Here is an 18,161-nt window from a genome sequence, read left to right as displayed (position 1 = left end):
TGAGATTAGTTTGATTTAAATCAGATCCATCAATTAGTTTGATTAAAATCATATTTTCGAGATTTCTTTAAGTCAGATCCATCAGATTAGTTTGATTTAAATCATATCAGTTTAATTTAAATTAGAGCCATCAGATTACTTTGATTTAAATCATATTAGTTTGATTTAAATCATATCCATCCGATTAGTTTGATTTAAACCAGATATATCAGATTAGTTTGGTTTAAATTGGATTAATTTTATTTAAATCATTATAGCTAGAAAAAGTGATCCTTATCACCAGATGTATTTTGAAAAATGGCAGATTGATAAATTGATCAATCCATCCAGTCACTGAAAATAATGTGGAAAAATACGGGAAATTTAAAGTATCATCTAATTAACAACTTTTTATGGATGTAAACCCACGATATTAAAACAAATTCACCTCAATAAATTTTTTTTATTTTTTGGTTGAAAAAGATTTTATTTTTTGGTTGAAAAAGATTTTATTTTTGTGTATGTGTGTGTTCTGATTTGCTTACAATATATTTTTCTTGTTTTTTGTTTCTTCTTTTTGCTTTCTAATTTTCTTGCCATAGGACATTATGTAACTAACAAACTCTGATTTGCCCAGAAGAGCAACGCTTTTTACTGATCATCCTCCTGTTATAAATATATCTTGCCTGATGGCTATTTGATTTAAGCATAAAAGAAACGTGCATAGAAAGCACTAGACAATAAGCAAACAGTGAATTACAAAAAAAAAATATTTTTGGGATAATTTGTGTGGGAAAAGTTTGATTTAAAGGGACACTGACAGGGTATTCATGATCGCCGAGGTTTTTATTTGACTATAACCTATAAGAGCCCAACTACCCAGAACAAAAATTGCGGCTCGAAATTAGTTTTCTTTACACCCGAAAACAGCCGGTCAAGAATCGGCCGGTTTCAGTCGTGTTCACTCTCGTTTCCATGGTCACGTGGCGTTGAAAATATGTGTACCAGATATATTGAAGGTTGTGGGTGATCTAAAACACACAATACACTGATAGAGGAAAAAATGTTGAACAGATCACTGGAAGTATACATAGTATACAAGTCATTCTCAATATGGCGACGTACCGCAAGCTGGACGACGCGATGTTGGTGCACGACGAACCAACGTCGTTCGTGGTACCGGCCAACCGATCTTCAAGCGCAGAACACTGAGCAGAAGGAATATAAGGGCAATGCAATCGCGCAACAAACGGTTCACGCAAGTTCGTCGTCGTCGTCTGCTTCAGAAAAACAGAGAAGCGGAGCAAAAACAAATGCAGTCGAGTGTAGCCACCCGACTTCCGGCCATGAGCTTCCGTGCTCATGTTTCTATTTCTGTTTCGAGCAGTTGAGCTTTCTGGCTTTATTAATTGGATTGGATAGTCTCCTGATACTATATTACATCACCTAACAAAAAATGCAAGCTTTTCTTTTGAGGGGGGGGGGGGGTCAGTGTCTCTTTAAATCATCATTAGAAGACCGGTGTGATTTAAATCACGATTCAAATTATCCTGATTTTTATTCTCCACCCTGCCTAGGGTAATCGAAGCCTGTGAACAGATTCCTTTACCTCCACATGACGTCCTCACACTCAGATGGCACCGACTTAACTATTGGACCCAAGCCCAAACGCTGATGCTCATGTCCAATCTGAGTCTGCTCTCGATCTCATTCTTGTGATGCTAAAATGCTAGTGCACGAGCTTTGGTTACACTAGGCGGTGTCATCGCGGCACGGTGTGCTATGGTGTACGACGTTATGAGGTGCATGCATATGCGCTTCAGTTCTTGGAAAGTTTGTTTCCCACAATCTCAAGCAACCACTCATCCTTGTGACGATTTTAGATCAGTGGTAGTGACAGACACACGAGTACGAAAATATCATCGCCGGTGCGAAATGAGTAATTGCTGAATTCCCGCGTTGTCGTCAAAGGGTGCGCCCTCAAAAAATACACGGTGCGCGCACTTTTTACTCATTGTCCTCCATGTACACACCATCGTGTTGCGGAAAATCGGCGCCCGCAGCACCGATGCCGCGAGTGTTGCTTTTCCGCGGTGCACCGGGACTCTGCGGGGAAATGCACTCAATGGAGACGGCGGTCTATTCTGAAAAATTTTGGGAAAACTTGCATCGAGTTCAAAATGTAAATTTTCGAATTCGACTATTCGATTCAAGGGGTTGAATAGAAAACAGGGCAATCGAACCAATATTCAAAGGCCTCACGTACGGGCACAATTTTACCGCTTAACTGGAATAGGAAACGACATCGAGATTATGCTTGAACAAGCATCTTGTACTACCTCGGGAACTAAACGAATATTACCAAACGCTACAAATCGCGTGTGTGCCCACTGCACATTATCTGGTCCCCTAAAGCATGTACACTAAATGACGCCATTAGCACGAACAAGCTATCGTCAGTGTTCCCTACTTTTCTTTTAGAATTGAAAGGCCATGATGAAACCTAGTGCGTTGGAAAGGGCCGATTCGGGACATTAACCGAAGCGGTAAAGTCTAGTGCCCACCAGCACGCCATGAAAGTAAAACGCGCAAAAGTGCCGATGCTGTTGTGTTTAAACTAACAGCGTTGTGCAGTCTACAAAAAGAATTGACACCGACATTTATCTCTAAAGCTCACATAATGCATGAAATGCAAAATTTAAAGGGTGGTCGTTTTAATTTGTTTAAAAGACATTAAACAGTCGTTTCGGGGAGTGGAGAATCCATAATTTAGCGGGGAAACTGAATTACTGTATAAGTCACTTGACGTCAGGTCATAGGGCATCACTTTTTGTGCTAAATTTAGCGAGAAAGCGGAATTGGTGTACTGGTCTCGTGACGGCAGGTCACATGACATCAATTTTACCGCTAAATTTAGCGGGGGAACTAGTTGTTTAGGTCACGTGATGTCAATTTCTCCGGTAAACTTAGCGGGCGACGAACGGACAAAATTTTGGGGTTGAAGGAGTTCTGTTCAAAAGCGCTTCATGTTTTAAATGGGCTTCTTCCCTCCCCTACCGACAAACACAAAGAAAGGGAACGATTTTCAGCCCTTTTGAAGACTCGCAACATCAAGTTCCCCGATCCCAACGCTGTTACGGCGCCGGCTCCCCGCAGAAACCGCTTCACCCGGTTCGAGCGTCTTCCACGTGGGCGCCAACCGAACCTCGCCGTCGACGCGGGTGTGCGGCCAAGACGACCGGAGCGTTTGGCGCGACCAGTGCCGGCACTGCGCCTGCCTCAACGGCCGCGAGGTCTGCTCCCTGGTGGCATGCCCAAGAACCTACTGCGAACATCCCGTCATGGAGCCCGGTGCCTGCTGCCCCGTGTGTCAGAGTGAGTTCGCCCGCCAGGGCTAGCCAACGAAGAACCGACGCCGGTGGCCAGCGGCAAACTGACCAAATGCCGGTTCGCACACTTGCGTTTGCTTGGGATAGATAGATAGAACGCGCTGGCACAATGACACTACCTGTGAGGCGACCCTGCAACCGTATTTTACTACAGCAAAGGTTCCGCGGTGTTTGCGAGATCACACATACAGTAACAGTCTGCGAGAGATGGTCGTTTACGACGTAAAGTTTTTTGAGCCAAAAAAGAAGGAATGGTGAGCGAAAGAAAAAGGGAATGGAACCCAAAAGTTTATCAATGTGAAGCCATCCCCAAACCGTTCAGAACGAATATAGCTCGTCTGCTTTCCCCGGTTCAGGCACACTCAACCATTTTGGATGGCTGTGGTAACAGACGGCAGCACTAATTTTTTTTCAAATTTTGCTCCCATTTTGTTTGTGGCTAGAAGTTTGATTTTGAAGGCAACCAATTTAATTTTGAGGACAACGATTAAGCAGTATGAGGGTCAGAAATGCCCAAAAACTAAGACTTAACAGTTAAGGGGTTAAAGGTCTTAAGGCATGCTGTCATAAGCAGTCGCAGGCGTGATAACCGGCGTTAATGTTCCCTCGTGATCGCTCATGGCGTGAGAACCCATCAATGTAAATTATCAAACAGCCTTGGAACACTTCCCGTTTTGCGTACATTTTCTTGCTTCTCTCTCACTGCCAGGGGCAGATACAGGAATTTCCTGAGGGGGGGGGTCAGCTGTTGGTCAGCGTACCCTATGTTGAGGAACCCCCTCCCCCTCTCCCTGATTTAACGCCCTAAATTTTACACATGCAGAAATCAAGAGGGGGGTCAGGACATCCGGACCCCACTTCTAAATCCGCCCCTGCTCACTGCTTCTCACTGCTTACATTTTCTTGCTTCTATGCACGTCATTCTTTCACCATGGGCTTGAAAAACATTTGACTAAATTATAAGTAGGGTACAGTGTTTTCGGATAAATCGGAAAAACACTTGCTGGTAAATTTTACGTCAATTTGGATTTATCCGAGGCAACTCAGAATTTCGAGGTGTTTTACAAGTAAGAGCACAAGGTCAGTGGTCCTGAGATGCAACTACAGTTTTCTTTGAAATGTCGAACTACTGATAAACAGAGTTAGCCTTTTAGCTTGTCAAGGTTTCTTCAGACAACCGGTCATGGTACTCTGACTTAATTTATTTGGCTTCTTTTATTTAAAAAAAATTGGGAACACCGTAAAACAAACTTTGAATTTCAGGGGATTTGGGAATCTAACAGAAATAAACTCTGACAAACCCCAAACTTTAAGCGAAAAATAAAACACCCGCGGAATTTCACGAGAAATAAACTCTGAAAATACGGAACCCCTATTATCAGCAACCGTTTCTCGTAGACAGTGCATATATTTGATCTCGCAAATACCACAAAACCGTCAGACCAGTTGCATACATAGTTCCGGGGCTACCCGACAGACGACGCCAGTGTGCTCGCTCGTCATAAGCAGTTATAAGGGCTGCAACGCAGTCAATCACACTTTAATAAATGAATATCTGTGTCAAAAATAAAAAAAGCTTATCAAAATGCACGTACAAACGTCTGTGTCGGCAATGTCAACGAGACGGCAGACCTGTTGTTCCTCGAGATTCAGAATGAACCCCGCGGTCCATGCAGACGACGTCACCATCCCATTTCGGCGCGCCCCTGTGAGCGCGGCTGTCTGTCAGGGGCTGGACGGCCACATCCACCGAGAGGGGGACTCCTGGTGGCTGGACGACTGTACCCAGTGCGTGTGCGTGGACGGCTTCGCCATGTGCGAGTCTACCCCATGTCCAGCGGCCCCCTGCGCCCTCCCCGTGCGCAAGCAAGGGCAGTGTTGTCCCGTCTGCAACGGTGAGCGGCTGTCTGCGGTCGTTGCGGACTGTGGCAAAAGCTCCGAGGCCCGTTGCAACCATACTTGTTTTCACCTCGAGGACCGTAGTAAAAACAAGTCTGACTTCTTGCTGAGCATTACTGAATTCCCATCCAATTTATATAGATAATTAGGATATCTAAAGAGTTTATTTTTTCCCCTAAATGAACCGAATCCAGAATTTGAAACAAAGCCAATTTCATTTGAAATTCGAAGTATATGTGGAGTCCATCGTTACCAAAAAGTATTAATCCGAAATCGGTCACATTATGCAAGAAAATCCTATGTAAAGGTGGTCATGGTACAGGGCTCAAAGCTAGTCCGATAGGCACACATTCCTGTTTATTTCAGTTTTGCTTCTCACGGATTTGGCTCATTTTGGAAAAAGTAAAAAAAACTCCTCATATGTAGCAGCTTTTTTGGATTAGATATATGTTATCTTAACAAGACGGACACATTTCATACACTAAAAGTGTATGAAATATGAAACAACTAAATCTTATAAGAACTACTTCGCGCGGCACGTAAACAAAAAGTAAATCTTCATTTTTTTTTTTTCTTTTTTAGGTGAAAACGGGTATAGAGATGCAAAGGCTTTTGTAAATCTTCAATGGTCAAAGATTTTCGTGGGTTGTCTTCGAGAGAGGACGGAATGCCAGTACCATTGAACCAACACCGCCTAGAAGACAAGGCATGCGCTTTTTTGCACTGAACGTCGTTGCTAATGAATTCACGCAGTGCGCCCGGCTTGTGCTAGCATCGCCGTCGGCGTGTCTCAGAACGTCGGACAGTAGGCGCGACGATGGCACACGGCATCACCGAGACGGACCCGTCTGCCGCTTTGAGGCGACTCTCGTAGAGCTTTGACGTGGTTGTCGCTTGGGGCGAGTCGGGGATCCACTTGCGACAATGTCGTGAGCAAGCCTCATCTTCTTGGTGGTATTGATTGAATGTTTATTTTTTTTTAATGCAATCTAATCGGGGAATGTAGAAATAGCGTTAAAGAAAAAAAAAATTGCCTGGAAATTTTTCAAGGATTTAAGGCCTTTTTCTGTGCTTAGCCCCGTAAAAACATAACAAAGATAACTTTCTTTCACAAATGTTCGGTGTTTCTTTTTACAAACTTGCATCACCAGTAGCATACCTGCCAAGTTCGGAGAAACCAAATCCGTGAGAATTTCTAAGCAGAAGGGGGAGGGGGGTGGGGGAGTAGCAGTTTTATAAAAAGAAATATTGACAACAAATGTACATGAAGACAACTTCATTACATCTTTATTGCAGTGCTCATGCTAGCGAGCAACAGCTGGGCCCCACTATCATTGCAGCTGTTTGTTGCGACGGCAAAATCTCCTTATTTAAGTGTGGAGAGGGAGGTGGAGGAGGATTGGTAATTCGCGTTTCCAGGAAGATTTTTCTGTCAATCGTACAACCACAGAAATTGGTCGAAATTCGGGAGTCTCCTGGGTAATACGAGAGACTTGGCAGGTATGCGGTAGCGACTGAAGGTGCCGTAACTTTCAAGCTGGACGTTCGAAGATCAAACTTTTATTGAAGTTCTGTCGTCCGTTCTGCCGTTCTGCTCTAAACTTTTAACCATTCCCAATTTCCTAGATTTATTTCTAAAAACCCCAGAAGCAAAAATAAACTTAAGACAAAACGAGAGCTCTTGCATGCATCGCTCCTGGGCCAATAAAGATCATTATCATTAGTAGTACTAGTATCAAATGACACTGGCATCCTTCTTGCCTCTAAACAGGCTAAATCTTTTGGCGACATGTTGACTGCAATCCCGAAGCCTTCCCACAAATTTCTGATATAAAAAAAAATAAAAGTGACGTCATCGTGACACCAATTTATTACAATATTTATCGGGATCGTAAGAAGTGCTAAGAGCTAACCAACATTATTAGATTATTATTATTATTATTATCATTAGATTTTTCAAACAATGGAACAGCCCATAGATGCCACTTCCACAAGCAGTACCCCCCTCAATTCCACCTTCATTGTTTAATGCACCGCCGTTTTTCTGGGGGGACAGCTGCAACGGTAACCATGGTTATACAGGTCTCGAAGCACAGCATCTAGAGGGTGCTCGCCGTGCCTCTGAAATACACAGCTTTGAAACGCAGCATCTAGATGGTACCTCAAACGATGGCTGGCAGGCTTGAGAGGGAGAGGGCCCCCTTAGTGGCAGTTCCACGAATGAGTCGACCTAATTTAAAAGACGTTGGCACGCGCGCTCTTCGTCTCTCGCTGACGAAGTCCTTCGCCGACGGATCAAGCACGACCGTGATGCTTGCTCGATCCCCACAGAGGAAGCCCACCTTGGGGGCAACTCATCCAACCAGCTGCCGTGCGTCGGGGGCCTCAAGGACGGGCAGTCGTGGCGCAGCGAGCCTTGCCTGAGCTGCCTGTGCCAGGCAGGGAAGGAGCGCTGCTTCCGGGAGACATGCCCACCCACTACCTGTCTCGAGCCGCTCTACCTCAAGAACCGGTGCTGCCCAATCTGCCCGGGTGAGCAAAGACCGTCTCAGCTTTAAAAACGGCTTTCCGCATGCGCTCGCCGACTCCCTTCGTGCTTTGGCTCCGCGTACGTGCCCGAAATTTACGAGACGCCAAAGCTTTGTCGAAGGTAGGATGCCAGGGGTGGGACGACCAAACGACTTCCCCGTCTTTCTCGTCCTGTCCGCGACTATGGTAAGGATATTACTGCGGTAGCTTTTAGTGGCCCATCCCCAGGTTTCGCGACAGCGTGAGCGTAAACAAAAAGCTTCCCTGCTACATTTGGCGGGAAAATTGATGTTGCGTGACGGGACGTTGCGAGACCTAGACAAGTTCAGGTTCCCTGCTAAATTCAGCGGAAAAAATTTATGTCACTTGACCTAAGCACCAATCCAGTTTCACCTCCACATTTGGCGGGAAAATCGACATCACATGACCTACCTATGTACCACATCAGTTTCCCCGCTAAATTTGGCGGGAAAATTGATGTCACATGGACCGACGTCATGGGACATACCAGACTAACTCGTGTTCCCCGCTAAATCCAGCAAAAGTATTAACATCACATGACCTATGCACCAATTCAGTTTCCCCGCTAAATTTAGCGGAAAAATTGGCGTCACGTCATCTATGCACAAATTTAGTTTCTCTACTAAATTTGGTGGGAAAACGCATTGCAACCTTAAACTCATATATTCGTCAACGACATATTGACGCTAAATCAACGCAACGTCATTTAAACATCAGATCACTGTATGACGCACGATCGGCGCAATGTCAATCAATTGTTGTCACATTGCCGAATAAGCAGCACAGCTGCCGCTGTCTGAACGCATTGCGTCGTGTTATCATCGTGCAATTTTGACATACCTACTAGTGATCCAATGTTCAAGTACGCTTGAAACACTAAAGCAGGCGTTTGAGCGTGTACCGATGTAGTGAAGATTGTTTTCATGTAAATTCTGACTTCACTAAGATTATATATAGTATTCAAAGATGTTGATGTAGCGAGGCAGATGTAAATGCGCTTGAAATACTAATACAGGAATGATGCACTGAAGATGTTTTTACCGAAAAAGTTTGCTTTAGGGTTACAAAAATGGAGCAATTCATTATAATTACGACTGTGCTCCCATGCAAGAGGTATTTGATAGGATTGTACGAGATGAAGCAAATTTGAACGATTATCTCGAAACTAGCCGCTTCTTTTCTAATCTACCGGGTTGATCGGTTAGGGATTGTGTGTGCACATGGGGCACGTGCAGATTGTTTTAGAGCACAGCTCTTAGGCGCCCGTTTCCGGCTTGAGCGGCGACGCCGTCGCCGTTGCCGTCGGCATAATTGCGCGGTGCATTATGGGTAAATTTCCCCGCCAATGTAGCAGAAAATTTTTTCCGCCAAATTTAGCGGAAAAATTTCCCCGCCACATTTAGCGGAAAATTTCCCCACTAAATTTAGCAGAAAAAATTCCCCGCTAAATTTGGCAGAAGAATTTCTCTGCTAAATTTAGCGGGAAACTTTCCCCGCTAAATTTAGCGGAAAAATTTCCCCGCTAAGTTTAGCAGAAAAATTCCCCCGCTAAATTTAGTGGAAAAAATTCCCCTGCTAAATTTGGCGGAGAATTTTTTCCGCTAAATTTAGTGGAAAATTTTCCCCTAAATGGGAGGCGAGCAGGAAAGGAAGAGGGGCATAGCCTCCTCTCCGTACCTCTCTCTCCTCCTCCTCAAGAGCTGCGATCTAATTCGGCGTTACAGGGAGTTGCAAACGTCTTTCATTTTTATTGCTTGGGCAAGTCTCCCCATATTTACGGCGTACAATCGACAATTTGCACGTCCCAACCACAAGATGCAGTTCGAATCAGAATTGTTCGTAAAGAGTGCCTCATCGTAAAAATGACTATTATTAGTCGCAAGGATTTTCGACTTTCAACACATTGATACTCGATGTGCCGAAAGTTCAAAGATGTGTCGTTTTGCCTGTTCTTGGGTTCATACAAAAAGTATTCTAGTCTCGACCTTGAAGAAAAATGCCCAATTTATCTGGATCCCATGGATAGAGTTGGTATATACAGAATATGCTTTCGTTGCATTCGTTTGTAATGCATGTCAAATTTTTTCATTTTTTTTCTTAGGTTATGGCATGTTAATTTATTCCAAACTCTCCCCATTTTTATGTGATGGTGAGCACGTCTTGGATTTCTTGTTTCTTTCCATAAACTGTATGAACTCGAGCACTGGCACTCACTTTCAAACAGTTAGTAGAGGCCACCACAGTAGACGCAAAGCTAGCTAGATTTGCATCCAACCCACCCATTGGTGCAATAATAGAATGTCTAGCTCACGTTCCAGGGGTCTTCGGTTGGAATCCCGTTGGGGCACCTATAGAATTACGTTCTTCTCAGTTTACCACTCTTTTGTACAGATTGTCCTCGAAGTATGCGCTACAGATTTTGTAATGGCTTCCGTGATGCTCTGTCACACTTTCCTCAAGCATTCCAGCCCTTGGCTGCATTCCGTGTTAATATCACAAAGAGGGACAAACTTCACAGCACGTGCTCACACGGCACCCTCCGTCTGTTCTTACCTTTCCCGAATGCAGTGTCTGCGTCCAAGCCGTCCCCCAGCTGCCGGACGGACGGCAAGTCGTACCCGGACGGGTCGTGGTGGTCGCCAGACAACTGCAAGCGCTGCCACTGCACCCAGGGACAGGTGCACTGCTCCGAGATGGGCTGCCCCGCTGGGCTGTGCCGCTCGGCCGACCACGCCTCCGGAAGCTGCTGCATTCCGTGCACGGGTGCGTGGCAGGGGAGGTTGCCGTAAAATCCCCAGCAAGCGCCCATTTAAAATTTGGGGACGACTGTGTAAACTGGGTGGGGGATGGGCGCTTCCTAGGTCAACCGTATGTAAATATATGTGCTTTCTGTATTTTCCGAATGTTACAAAGTTGAGGGTTGGGCGGTTGTTGTAGAATGGGCGGATGCTCGGTATTTTATGGTAGTCTAGCAAACTTCAATTCCTTCGGCTTATTCTTGTTCCTAGTAAGCTGTTATGCAGTTTAAGCACACATCAAGCAAAAATCACGAACCACTGTGCGTCGAGGGTGACCAAATTATCTGCATCCAGTAAGCATCGTCGTATTTGCCCCTAGATCTAGGAGACTTCTAAAACATGTCCCTTAGAATGAAGCTTTGAACTAGGTAAGTTTCCCTATGCCTAGAATAAGCTGCAAGGCCCGCTTCAGACTGGGCAATTTCTGCCAGCAACTTGATGTCACAACACGGGCCGCCCGCATTCACACGCAGCAATCGATTGCTGTGATTTTCCATCATCATTCATTTTTTTTTTTGCGCACTATTTAGACACAGATTTGTGTTTGTCCTTTGCTGTCCTTGTTCCCTTTCTCAAGGGATTATTATCGACACAGTTACGCGCTATAAACATATTCTTAAGCCGAGTGCAAGTTCATCTGCTTCTTTTGCAAGGGTTGTGGCGACACCAGAACGCCGAGCTTTGATTGGCTCTGATCGAAGGATAGTGGGTAATCCTTGAGGCAGCTAGCATTGAGGTCAACCCACTATCCTTCCAATCAGAGTTTGGTGTTCTGAGGTCACTGCAACCCCTGCAAAAGAAGCAGACGAACGTGCACTCCGCCTACCTTTAAACGGCATTGAGAATACTACCTCATCTTTTTGAAATGGTTCATTCCCAAAAACAATGAATTTCAAACCAGAATCAAGTCTTTAGTTGTCATCATCTCCGGCTTGGTTTGCCACATGAAAATATTCCATCCCTGATTGGCTGCTGCTGCTGCTTCAAACGTGTCCGAGTTGCTCGTCCGTTTTGAACCAGACGCGATCCGAGCAATTTCTGTTGTGCTGGGGAAAGCTAGGGAACAGCTGGCCAGCAATACCAAAATTGCTGGGAAAGTCGTCCCGTCTGAAGCGGGCCTATAATCCAGGCAATGTTTTTCGGTGCTGGCACTGAGCACTGTTTTTTGTGATGCGAGGCAAGTGTTTGTTCCAAGCAAGACGAAAGGCTGTTATCAGGGCATTAATTATTTTTAGTTTGGCAAAGAGTGGCCCTGCATATCTGGAGCATTTGATGTCTCCATTGAAAGTATAAACCTTGGATAAGAGCATATTGCATCTGCAGTATATCATATCTGCTGTCCATGAAATGAAGTACCATTACCCGGGGGGCGGGCAGAAAATTTGTAAGGGTACAATTTTCTTATTCTTTCGTGGGCACCGGAGGGTCCACCCTTGTCAAATTGCCCTCCGAGAAGGGGGGAGGGGGGAGGTAGACTTTGTTTGGGGGGGGGGGGGGGGGGGGTTGCCCTTGTTGCACTCCCTCTTGGATCTGCCCCTGCCATTACCTGAACCCTCTTTCCATTGCAGTCACCCACAGACAAGTTGGAATGCTGGGCTGTACTATAGAGTCAAAAACTCCCACTTATTGTCTTAGTACATGCAGTGAACAAGCTCCATAGAACACACATTTCTACCTCCAATTATGTACAAAATTCTTACACCCAGCAAAACTTCCCTAGAGTTGGCAATTATGGTTGTAGGAATTTCCCAGACCCAGAAAACTTACAATTGGCAACACTAATTTTTGGAAAATTCCTAGAACCAGGGAACTTCCCTGAGGTTGGCAACGGGAATTGTAAAAATTTCTAGATCCACAGAAACTTTCTTGGAGTTGGAACCACCGATTGCAGGAAATCCCTAGACCCAAGAAAACTTTAGAGTCAGCCAAACCGATTATGGGGGTCAGATTGACAACACTTGTCAGTGCAGTTCAACTATTCTGCAGCGGCAGTGTTGAGAACGGGAAAATGCCCTTTAGATCAAGAAGCTCGAGAGTCCATGGCCCCAACCCTTTTCCTCTCCCTTTTTCAGAAGGGTCATCGAGGCCCTCGTCGCCGCTCTCGGCGACCCAGTGCGCTCTGGGCAAACTGGTGCTGTCGGACGGCGAACATCGTGCCCTGGATAACTGCAACCGGTGCCAGTGCGACCGGGGCCGCCTCCTCTGCCGCGAGACCGTCTGCCACCAGGATCTGTGCCGCACTCGCAACCACACCTCCGGAAACTGCTGCACGCAGTGCCGAGGTGAGAACCCAAAACGCTCGTCTCCTAGAATTCAAATTGGTCATCGCGCGCTGCAAATTTTACATCGGACCTGAGGCGCAGGACAAGCAGCAAGCAGCGCGTGCGTCTTACTATTGTGACAGGTGTATGGGCACGCATGTCACCTTGTAGTAGCCAAAATACTAGATTAGGAAAAGGAAAAGTGTGAGCAACAGGAGCAGAACTGCACGGTGGTCAAACTCATTTTTCATAAAAAAAAAAGCAAGCCATCAGAGTAATTATGCGAGACAAAGCGAAGCCCAAGATATCACCAAAAAATTCCTTAGTCCGCAGGAGATTAGGATCAATAGACAAACAAACAATAAATAGTTAATTGAAGCTCTCAACGCCCAAGACAGAATCAATGTGAATTTGTGCACCTGTGAAGATAATGTTTAGGTAACTGTAGCTAAATTACCGTAATATCCCGAGTCATCGCCCACCCCCCTACCGCCTGAAATTCATTAAAAAAGTGGGGTGGGCCATGTCTCGGTGGGTGAGCACAAACACTTGAAAAAAAGCGGAAAAAACCGCCTATTTTTTTCTGCGTATCTAGCGCTGATGCACAAGAGATACATCAAACTCAAAACTCGATTTAGTTTCATTGTTTTATAGAAAAAAATGCTCACGAAAGAATATTTTACTATAGCGAAGTTCGTTGCTTGCATACGCGCTAGAAACACCGCCGATCTGCATATAGCGCGAACGTTTGTTCCGTGAAAGAATGTCACCACTATGTTCTCCTAGTTAGTAAATAAAGAAACAAAAGTCTACAAGAAAATAGAAAAACCGACCAGGCGCAACGAGCGAGCGAGCGAGCGGACCAAAGAAGCGACCAAGAGCAATGCTGGGAATGCGGGAAAGCCGGCGGTCGCGTTGGCAAATACTTTGGCGTCGGGCCAAGTCGGGCGCCTTGTCAATTGCAAGCTCTTGCGCAACTTTCTTGTTTCGTGCGTACATACGTGCGTCCGTGCACGGCGGGCTATCAATGCACGGTTCGGACGCTCTGCAAACGTGTGTGTTGGGCGTTCCAGCAAAGCTTTATTTACGCGTTAGCTTTGCCTAAAATATTGCACAACCGCGGTCGCGACGGGCGGGAAGAAGGAGCGGGTTCGCGGTGACCTTACTTCGGCGGTGACTGACTTTGACCTAACACTCCGCGGTTACATTAACAAACTCTTATTTTGTTATCTCCATCGTTTTCTTTTCGCACGGATACACGACCACTTTGAGGTCGCTCACGGAGGAAATGCGTAAACAAAAAGAAGTGTCTTTCCCTCCGTTTTACTTTGTCACGGACGTCCTCCAACTGTAAGGTCCGCGGCCGCGTCATTCGGGTAGGATGAGTGTTCGCGGATCGCAGAGTTCGCGCTGGGGTATTTGAAGGGGTGGGCGATGACTAGGTGTTTTTTCGGAAATCGATATTGGCCCAAAAAATGGGGTGGGCGATGGCTCGGGGATGGGCGATGACTCGGGATATTACGGTAAGTTACAAGCTATGTAACTAACTTACAGCTGGAGTTACTGGAATTTCATTCTAACTTGGAAGTGTTTAGGTACTAAAACTATAGGTAATCGCTACAACTAAAATACTTTGAATTAGTTCATTTACAGCCCCAGAAGAGTGGGGGAGTTGAAATAGTAATTCCAGTTTACTGCACTGCTGGAAAGTGTGTGCCACCCCCTGAACACGGAGTATGGCGACCTAACGCCACTTCCGACGTATCTCCTCACACAGAGCTGGGCCACGGCGACGACACCAAGGTGGGCCCCGGCGACGTCGGCTACATCGTAGCCATCGTATTCCTCGTCGTCCTCTTGATCTCCCTGTTCAGCTACAACCTGTTCCAGCAACGGAGGAAGCACCGTGCCAAGGGCTTCAACAAGGCCAGACAGCCGTACCAGAAGACACCCAACGGCCACGTCTGAATCCAATCCAACAAGAGCCGCACGGCATCCGGAACACCCCTCTCCCCCCAATTCTCCGTGCCCACCGGCATGCGGAAGCCTTTGTGATATCGAGTATTTATGCCAAAGCGGGCAGGAAACGAGGACCACGTCCCCTGTTGTGACTTCCGCAAATTTTTTTTAAATCGGTCTCTCGCCCACGGCCACGTGCCAGCTTTCTCGCCCACGGCCATACGCCAGGTTTCTCACCCAAGGATTCGTGCCCGCGGCCGTTTGTGACAAACCATGTGGGGTGTGAAGTGGCGCGACGACGACGTGACCTGCAAGCTACGTTTTCTATCTGCACATCGATCCTGGCGGCAGCCGCAGGGTAGCTCTATCCCACGACAAACGAACTACTTGTGGATCGCTCCCTTACCGCGAATGACGGGTGCACCCTTCGGCGAAGTGACTGCAGCGACGCCGCCGCAGTTTGCATGTGCCAAAACGTGCCATAGACGAAGGGCTGCCACGGCGAAACCGGGCAGCATCCATTTCTTTGTGTGATACGATGGAGTGCGACGCGACGGGGCGGAAGTCGCCCGGCGCACGTGGTCCGGCACGGCACCGCACTTTCGACGCAACCGTAATGCAAACTCTCACTCCCGGCCGACTGTCCCTCGACACGCAGAAAAATAAAGCGGGGACGACAAGAAGCCGCGACTGCATTTAGACGCGTAAACCGACCACCACGGCAAGGTTTGGACGTTTTTGTACGATAGCACGCGAGTGCGGTAGTCACGCACGTCGCGTTTGGTGGTGTGGTCGTCGCACTCGAGAGCACTTTTATCGGGTCGACGCCGTTTTTAAGCGTGCGTTTTTCCCTTACCCTTTTTTTTTTGTACAATGCCGTAAAGTGAAAAGGAGTGTCTTGGTCTCTTCCCTTTTTCCTAGTTTTGCCACTAGCGAGAGAAAGAAAACACCACCTTCTTGTTCGGTTTTTTTAAAACAATGTGTATATAAACTTCTTACATATTCCTTCGGAGTTACACCAAGATGAAAACAAAAAAAGGACAGAGGAAAGCATTCTCAGCGTTCCTTCACCGGTGTAGCGCCTCAATAAAGCCGAAACATTTCACTGTGGAGTGTGACTTGGTCGTTTTTAGTTTGCCGTCATTTCCATGAGGGACACTCTTCGGTGGTTTGCTTTGGCTACGGTTCGAGCTTCTTGATTCGAGGCAAGTTGTGCGAAGACATTGATGTACACATCGCGGCATTGTTAGCGCGAACACGACATCGGCGCCTTTTCGCATTTTATTAGGAAAGAGTGGGCACACAATTTTACTCCTTACATTAGAGCCCAAAATGAGCTCTTTCTATAACAATGATACCTTTGATGACGACCTTTCGGTTCCACGAGAAAAACGCAGAAAACTGGAGATCGCTCGTTCGCGCTAACAGTGTCGCGCTCTGTACAGCTTAATGTTTACCAATCCGACGGATTCGTATGCTCGGTGCGAGTGCTTTTCACCATGACCATAGTCTAGTTCACTTTATGCCCGAGCAAAGCCAAAGCTACGAGCACGAGCATATTGCCCTCAACGATGCTTTGCTGCACGAGAATGCGTGCTTGGCAGCGACGTTCACTGTTGTAGCTTTGACTATGCTTGTATTTAAAAGTGAAATGGAGTATATAGGCTCATTCTTGAGTTCCATGCAAACTCATAAAACCCTGTACTTGCTGCTCATGAAATTTTACTCTAATTTACTTAATACATAAATCTACTCATAAAATCAGCGGTAATTACCGAAAGCCCGGGAATCATTGCATGGTCCCTTTAATAAAAAGCTAAATGTGAGAAGTTTCCTACGTTTCATGGCAGCAATTCAGCCTCAGTAACGGTTGATAGTGGAGCTTGTTGGTACATACTTGTATATATTTGACAGCTTGAACCAGGGGAAGATATAGAGAAATTGAGACAGGAGAGAATAGACAGCTGACTACCAACGATTATTTAGTGGGAACTTCTTTTTCCTTGCGTGTTTTCAGACACCAACAAAAATTATTACATATTAAAACCTATTATACTAATATAATAATGCATGTGTATGTTTACAAAATTTTCACATTACCTAAACCTAAACTAATATTTTAAATTCACCCGCCACAAGCTCATACTGCCATTTTCTGGACCGTAACGCACCGTAGATATTGTCTCTCCTTTTTGTGAATAGTGATGGACGGGGTGCTGACGCACCCACTCGCTTGTTCTTCGATAGCAAGCGCCTCGAGCATCTCACGCGCATGAGTATTGTTATTACTGGCTAGGATGGTTATGTCCTTGAACGCTGCACTGCAGTGGCAAGTCCTGCAATGAGCTGCAAGATGCCCTGCCGACGTTCCTTGAAGGGATGCTGCGTGCTCGCGGGCTCTGTCGTTAATGCATCGGCCCGTCTGGCCGATGTAGCACTTCCCGCATGAAAGGGGAATGTTGTAAACCACTCCTGTCATGCATGGTACATATTGTGTTCTGTGGGCAATGTCGCACGTTTTTTCTTTGCCTGTTCTGTTGTTCACTCGTCTGCACATGGAGTACGCTTTGTTAGGCGCGGAGCATACTACTTGGATCTCATTCCTCGCGGCGATCTTTTTCAATTTGTGCGTAATCCCGTGAACGTATGGTAGCACAGCGATCTTCCTTCGGGTTTCCTCGTTTACTTTTTTGCCCGACTTTGCACTCTTCAAGTTTCTGCAGATGGTCTCACAAACGGGTACCAAGATACTTGTTGGGTATCCCGAATTCCGTAATCGTGACATCTGTTTTTCAAAGCTCGGCCCTATCTGGTGTTTACATGATTTGTTTAAGGCAGAAACTAACGCCGTGCTGGCGATACCTCTCTTAATAGTTCTTGAGTGGCCGGAGGTAAACGGCAGAAACCCTTTTGCTGACCGGGGTTCGTACCTCCAGCAAACGTGCCCTTGTTGGAAAATTAGCGCGAGGTCTAGGAATTTGATATTTTTGTCCACAGGTGATTCATGTGTGAACACCAATTCGGGGCAACTTTCTTGAAACACTTGCAGAATAATATCCTTGCATTCTTCACTCTGGTCGTCACCTTCTGTGGCACAAAGTACTAAAAAATCGTCCACATATCGGAAGATGGCTGTGACCCTTGTATCTGTGAGATTACTTGCGATGATCTTTCCGCATGCCCCCAGGAATAAGTCACACAATTGCGGCGCTACCCGAGACCCAATACATACTCCACTCTTTTGCACATATTGTTGATCTTGAAAGTCTACTACAGTGGAAGTCAGATATACACCTAATAGTTCCAAGAAGGTGCTCACACTTAGT

The 18,161-nt window shown here is 46.0% G+C and overlaps 1 protein-coding gene across 2 annotated transcripts in view; it reads left to right on the top strand.

The window, feature by feature from the left end:
• LOC8044006 (cysteine-rich motor neuron 1 protein) overlaps nucleotides 1-15,947 on the top strand; it is a 117,854-nt gene extending 101,907 nt beyond the window's left edge. Inside the window, exons 6-11 of one of the 2 annotated variants that reach the window (XR_006077321.1) lie at nucleotides 3,069-3,354; nucleotides 5,045-5,263; nucleotides 7,599-7,799; nucleotides 10,386-10,580; nucleotides 12,688-12,897; nucleotides 14,654-15,947. Coding sequence is in view for 1 of the 2 variants with exons in the window: in XM_042288470.1 (XP_042144404.1) it covers nucleotides 3,136-3,354; nucleotides 5,045-5,263; nucleotides 7,599-7,799; nucleotides 10,386-10,580; nucleotides 12,688-12,897; nucleotides 14,654-14,844 (1,235 nt within the window). In the remaining variant the exon portion in view is untranslated. The remainder of the gene's footprint in view (nucleotides 1-3,068; nucleotides 3,355-5,044; nucleotides 5,264-7,598; nucleotides 7,800-10,385; nucleotides 10,581-12,687; nucleotides 12,898-14,653) is intronic. The other variant, XM_042288470.1, reaches the window with a different exon arrangement.
• Nucleotides 15,948-18,161: the final 2,214 nt, after the last annotated feature.

This window comes from Ixodes scapularis, unplaced genomic scaffold (assembly GCF_016920785.2).
Source record: "Ixodes scapularis isolate PalLabHiFi unplaced genomic scaffold, ASM1692078v2 PGA_scaffold10__122_contigs__length_95168666, whole genome shotgun sequence".
NCBI lineage: Eukaryota > Metazoa > Arthropoda > Arachnida > Ixodida > Ixodidae > Ixodes > Ixodes scapularis.
This window is presented reverse-complemented; position numbering and strand designations above follow the sequence as displayed.